Genomic DNA, 6,656 nt, shown 5'->3' with positions numbered 1-6,656 from the left:
CTTTTTTACCTTCACTTGAGAAAAGAAGCTGAATCAGTACTTCAGCTTTTAGTAATTTTTAACACAAGTATCTGTACTTCTACTTAAATACAGAATGTCTGTACTTTTGTCACCTGTGCTGTAAATGTTCATTGTTCACCTTAAATGAAAGGGCTTTGGTCACGTTTACGTATCTGTACGTACGTAACTGTTACATGTTACGTAAGTACGCACTGAGTTCCGCCAGATCGAGGGGTGCGCAGTCGAGCGACACAAGGTCGTTACTGCAGCGGTTAAACATGATGTCTATAGCTGCCCGCTCAGGGGTGTTTTCCCCTTACATGCAGGCCACCGCTTTCGCAGTTGCGGGGCCTCTGAAAGCTCTTGTACCTGGGGTTGTTGTAAAGGGAGAGAATATTCTGTTGAACCCGAAGAAACAGTTTTTGTGTCGCGAGTCGCTAAACGGTCAAAGCCCAAAGACAGGCCCTGCTGTGACAGTTAGCATCAATGGTAAGTCTTGTCATTGAATTTTAGCATTATCTGAACTGGTAATGTTAGCCTTTTGTTTAGAAAAAGCACATTTAACGTTAACGTCGGATACCGCGGACTGTCTATATCCTGATATATTTGTCAGTAGGAGGTTTTCCCTCTTACGTTTATACAGTCGGCTGCTGTTAGCTTTCTTATACAGGCAGTTAGCCTTTGGGGCTAAACGGAGGCTACAGCTGACGTTAGCGTTACGTTAGTGTTAGATAATCAGGACTGACGACATCATCTCAGGGCTCTAAATATCTGATACAAAACCTTTTTTAGAGGCTCTGTTAAGTACCGCAGTGTGCGTGGCATGAGCGTTGTTGGGTCCGTTCAGTGTCCGTGTCACCCAGTATGCGATACGTCTCCTGCTCTGTATGTGCGTTTCTCCTCTTAGGTCGCAGACAAAACTCCAGACACACGAACTTATCGTTGCACTAAATCAAGTAATCGTAATTTTTTGCTCCATACCTGACTACCAGCCCTGGGACTAATTTGAAGAGTGTAGTTCTAATACATTGTACAGCATGTTTTTACATGAGGCTCACCTGTCTGTTCCCTACTCTTCACTGTGCTCTCCACATAGAAAAATTGAGCGGTTGGGGTTTTTCCCCTCTGGTAACAGTCAGTTGAAATGATAAGAAGGTAGCATTGACTAAACTTGCTCTTCACTCTGAGCTTACTTGACCCAAGGACTCAAAGGTCCATCTGCCCAATTTGAAGTCAAAGCTAAACAGACAAGAAGCGCAGAGGTTTATAAAATCATCTCATTTTATAGCCATCTAAAGTAACATGAGTAGAATTAAGTAGTAATAATATGCTAATAATAATCAGGCGACGAGTCGCCACCAAAAGTAATAGCACACCATCCCAATTGAGCTGCTCGAAATGATATAAGTTGTGGGGGTTGTGTCAAAGCTGCAAGGCGAGTGTCACGGCAAAATGTGAGGCTGAAGATGGAGAATAAGAATAAATCTGACGAATAATAAGTGTGCTCTTGCATTTGTGCTTTTGTAGTGTAGGTGATCAGATGTATTTTGAGTGATTTTTTTTTTAACCTTGTAGCCTTGTAACCTCTGCATTATATTGAATGTTACTGCATTATCCTTGTTAGTAAGAAGATCAAAATCGTGTTTGTGTTTCACATGTGTTTCTTAAATAAACGTTTTTATATTTGCAGAAGTCTGCATTTTAAAGGAAACAAACAAACCAATAAATGCAGTATACTACTTAATTTAGACAAAGGATCCACTAATTTAAAGCTGGAAACTTTAAAGCCCAGTTGCATTTTTTTCAAGCTGTTGAGGCTAAGAAAAAACTGTAACTCTTTGTTTGCAGTAGAGGTGGTCTGCTGTCATATTATCTGTTTAATCAATTATATCCAGCCAGTCACTGGAGAACAAATGTTTTCAGATGTGTTTGATGCAGCACATGTATGCCAAGGAAAAACATGATATTAAAGGCGCTACTTTCTTTCTGAATGTCTCACCCTGATGTGTAAGCTGAAGCTTCCTGGCCACCGTCAGGGAGTCAGTCTTCCTCTTTAACTGCTGGGCAAAAGCTGGTAAGGACACTGTTGTGGTGGTCCTTGAACTCATTCGCAGCTCACTGGAGAGGCAGATCTGTTTTTAGAAAATCATTTAGTAGTCTCTAGTTTCGTTTAATTTGCTTTGAATTAATAGTTTGGGCACCATTCATTGGTGATGAATCTTTACTCTATTTAATCCCAGCAGTCTAACTTCCAGCTATTGTTTTTGCAGGATCTGCAGGAGTCAGATTTGCTCATACAGACATCAGAGTACCAGACTTTTCTGACTACAGGCGTCCAGAGGTGCTTGACCCCAGCAAGTCGTCTCAGGACAGCAGTGAATCCAGGAGAACCTTCTCTTACCTGGTTACTGGGGCGACAGCGGTGGTGAGCGTCTACGCTGCCAAGACGGTGGTCACTCAGTTTGTTTCTTCCATGAGCGCCTCAGCTGATGTCTTAGCTATGTCCAAGATAGAAATCAAACTGAGTGACATCCCTGAAGGCAAGAACATGACCTTCAAGTGGCGAGGCAAACCACTGTTTGTTCGTCACCGCACAGAGAAGGAAATCGCTACCGAGGCTGCTGTCAGCCTCACAGAGCTGCGAGACCCTCAGCATGATAAGGACAGAGTCATCAACCCCAGCTGGGTCATCGTGCTGGGAGTGTGCACACATCTGGGATGTGTACCCATCGCCAATGCCGGCGAATACGGCGGCTACTATTGCCCCTGCCACGGCTCGCACTATGATGCCTCTGGCCGCATCAGGAAAGGCCCCGCCCCCCTCAACCTGGAGGTACCTTACTACGAGTTTCCAGATGACAACACAGTGATTGTGGGATAAATGGCACTCACGAGACTGAGATGGCTTTGTACTTCAGTTGTCAGTCCATCACAAATGTATTCAGGTGCATTCATCTGTGTTAGTGAGAAGATGTCGAGGTGTTCGAAGGGTTTAGATCCTTTCAACAGCTCACTCGAACATGAGAGCACCTCTGCTTTGTTTTATATAATGCCATAAAGGCACATTACACGCTAAAAACAAGGAGGAGCTTTTGAGTTATGCATTCAGACAGTTGACTAGACTTGGAAAACTTCATAGTCTTTTTTCCTTTCCTGAGTACGACTTGAACATGATAATCATCTTGAGTGATATAATCCAGCTCTGGAGAACAAATGTATTCAGATTTGGATAATAAAGATTTAATTGTATTTGACAGCTGTGGGTCTGTGTTAAGCCTTTGTTTACCTTCAAATACATTCTGTTGATATTCAGGTCACATCGAAATACTTGGACAGAAGATTCAATTCAATTCAATTTTATTTATATAGCGCCAAATCACAACAAAAGTCGCCTCAAGGCGCTTCATAGATACAGAGAAAAACCCAACAATCATATGACCCCCTATGAGCAAGCACTTTGGCGACAGTGGGAAGGAAAAACTCCCTTTTAACAGGAAGAAACCTCCGAGCAGGTCTACCTTTTGGGATTTACTTACCTGAATAACTGAACATGCATCAAGACAAAGCCCAGATGTGTTTGCGATAAAGTTACAAGCCTCAGAAGCACTGAACTGACAACCACACTAAAGCAGTGAGGAGATATTAAACTGTCCATGAAAAACTGAAACAAAGTTGTGGACAGAATTATAACAAGTAACAGGTAAAGAAATATTAAAGGTGTAATTATTGGGCATAATGGGAAAGCATATATGATTTACATAAAGGAAAAATGGTAAACACAATTAGGATGGACAAAACAAGAATCCAGTTGAACTATACTACAAACAAGATGCAGTTTGAGTATCCGCTAAGGAGCACATTCCAGCTCAATGAGATTTGGACATGTGGTGTTTAAAGTGCCATGTACTATAGCAAGTGTAGAGAAGGGATTCCACCTACAGTACATCCTGCAGCTGTGGAGTGTTGCATTTGTTTAAAATGAATAATACAAAATAGATTAACATATGTGGACGCAACCAAAATGGCAGGGATAGTTCTTCTTTTGGAAGCTCCCTGAAGGGGTCGCCACAACGGGTCATCTGCTCCATCTCACACTATTCCAGCATCTTCTGTCACACCAACCATCTGCATGCACTCCCTCACTACACCCATAAACCTCTGCTGAGGTCTTCCTTTTGTCCTGCCTGGTAGCTCCCTCTTCATCATCCTTTGTTCACCCTCCTTCCTCTGCACCAAACCATCTCAGCCTCTCTGACTCTGAGCTGTCACTCTGATGGACTCATTTCTAATTCTGTCCATCATCTGAGCATCCTCAGCTCAGTGCCACTGTCTCCAATCCATATATCAACCAAACAAATATTTTATTGTGAAGCACTTTGTGATTTATTAATTTTCTGTGAAAAGTGCAATATAAATTAAAATTGACTTCCTTATAACTTAGATATTTAAACTCATCTGTCTTCACTGTCACTGTTAGGAAGGAAGGAAGGCTCAGGGTTTAGGTAATCAGTAGCGATGGCCCGCTTGAAGCTGACGCTCCGGTGCGTGTGTCAAAAAAAACAACACACTGCTTCAGAAGCACTGTGTCGAAGCTTGATTCGTTTGGCCAGAGTCACGTGATCAGTGACGTCCGAAGCTTCATTTAGAGCCTAACTGCTTCGGTGTCTGATTCAATGGTTTATAAGGAAGCGAATCATTCCCGGGAGTTGTGGAGTGTTTTGATGGTGACAGCGAACCACTGATCATTCCACTGAGAGATTTGGAGCCAGCGAGGAATAAAGGAGGTTCTGTTGTGTGGGAGAATTTTGAGTTGATTTCTGTCAATCGGGTGGGTTTTCCAGCTTTGTGTTCTGGCCGTTTGCTTTTGTTTTGTGCGTGTTTATTATATCTGAAAACGGGAAAAAGGTAAAATGTCAAAAATCTGCTTCCATAATATAAATATCATTAAATAACTTTAGAAAAACTTCCACTTGACTCTTTACATGTAATGTTGTAAAAATATATATATTATTGTTTAATTAATCTGAAAATGTTAGTCTGCCAAATGTGCAGCAATTGAATTTATTTATTCTCTTTATCTGATCGTTTGTGGGGCCCAGGTAGACTGTATAACTGCATCTCTACCAGTTTCTCTGCACTCCAGCCTCCTCTGTGCCATGTGAAGGGATTTTCCTTAAGGCAGGAGAAATTATCTGCACAAAAAGGAACAGGTTCGGCCATCGCACACTAGAACAATTCTTTTTAAATAAAAATGAAAAAGGGCTACTTTAAATGCATCGTCTTTTTAATTTGCAAGTTCATAAGCATTTTCCTTTTCCATTTCACAATCAGTTCTACCCCCAGGTCAAAAATATGTCTGGGGAAATTTCCCTAATATAATATTATTTATAAATACACCCGTCCACTGCCAGACTGCAACTGCACCTTATGTACATTCTGTAGTATTCATTCCACCTCATTTAATTTCTGTATTTTATGTATATAAGTTTAGATTAGTTATTTATAGTTGGTTTACACAGCTTTGTGCATGTATGTGTACGTATGTGTAATGTATATATAGACACGTGTGTGTGTGTGTGTGTGATTTACATTGCTGTGCTTGAGAGCCACCATCTACCGGAACCAAATTCCTTGTATGTGTCTGCACATATACTTGGCCAATAAAGACTATTCTGATTCTGATTCTAGCGATTAATTGCATAAGTGCATGGAGGCAGGACCTCACAGCTGAAGCATACTCCATAATGTGTTGTACATTATTATATGTATATATTATATGTAACGTGGTATTTTTCAATTATTGTATTTACCAACATCAAGAAGTCACAAACAAAGAAAGCCCTCACCATGGTGCATAACAAGGAGAGTTTACTGGTCAAAACTATTTATTAAACAAATAAAACACATTTTTTTAACCACCAAAAAATACACGTTCAAAGCAACACAACGGTGGCCCAATATCAGACAGGACACCGCTCTGTAGAGTGGGCAATCATAATGAAGCAGTTGGTTTTATTTTGTGGATTCAAGCTGCTCTTCATATTTTAGGCCACCAGATGTCACCAGAGAGGACTGTGTTGAAAAGCTTCGAGTAATGAATAGGGATGGGTATCGTTTAGGTTTTATCCGGTACTGATGCCAAACTGGTGCTTTTGAAACGGTGCCGGTGCTCAAACCGGTGCTTAAAGAATGGAGAACACCAACTTTGTCCAAAAACCTCTCATGTTCAGCTGGGGGTTTTTTGTAAAAAGATAACAATGTTAGCCTTTTCTGCAGCTATGGGGCATATATGGCATCACTCTTGGCTGGAAGCAGTGCTTAAACAATGGAAAAAACACAAACTTTGTCCAAAAACCTCTCATGTTTAGCTGTTTCCCACTTTTTCTTTGGTCATTTTAGCCTTTTTGGCCAGGGTGAAGGGAGTATCTGCCATCAAACAAGAAGACAGCCGCATGTGGCTATGATGATGTTTGCTAGTTCACCTTACATGCATTAATGTAATAACGTGGTTGGCCTACTCAACGTAAATTACACACGAACAACATTAAGCTACTCACTCAGAGAAGAACGGCTGCTGCTGCCATCATCATCCGTCACCCTGCTACACTGGCAGGGCTAGGGGCCAGGACTCTCCTCTTCGGGTTTTTGGGGGATGT

General features: G+C 41.5%; 1 protein-coding gene across 1 annotated transcript; it reads left to right on the top strand.

Annotated features, from left to right (window-relative positions):
• The first annotated feature begins 213 nt into the window (after positions 1–213).
• uqcrfs1 (ubiquinol-cytochrome c reductase, Rieske iron-sulfur polypeptide 1) lies at positions 214–3,254 on the top strand. Its single transcript, XM_084923871.1, has 2 exons — positions 214–489; positions 2,271–3,254. The coding sequence occupies exons 1-2, from the start codon at positions 279–281 to the stop codon at positions 2,879–2,881; spliced, it is 822 nt and encodes a 273-aa protein (XP_084779997.1). The 5' UTR covers positions 214–278; the 3' UTR covers positions 2,882–3,254.
• Positions 3,255–6,656: the final 3,402 nt, after the last annotated feature.

Source organism: Perissodus microlepis, chromosome 1 (assembly GCF_051167445.1).
Source record: "Perissodus microlepis isolate ML-2025 ecotype Zambia chromosome 1, ASM5116744v1, whole genome shotgun sequence".
Lineage (NCBI taxonomy): Eukaryota > Metazoa > Chordata > Actinopteri > Cichliformes > Cichlidae > Perissodus > Perissodus microlepis.
The sequence above is the reverse complement of the archived record's forward strand: the minus strand, read 5'-3'. Positions and strand labels throughout refer to the sequence as shown.

Coding starts and splice junctions, on each gene's coding strand:
- uqcrfs1 (XM_084923871.1), top strand. CDS start 279: ATGATGTCTATAGCTGCCCGCTCAGGGGTGTTTTCCCCTTACATGCAG. Junction 490..2,270: donor TGTGACAGTTAGCATCAATG/GTAAGTCTTGTC, acceptor TTGTTTTTGCAG/GATCTGCAGGAGTCAGATTT.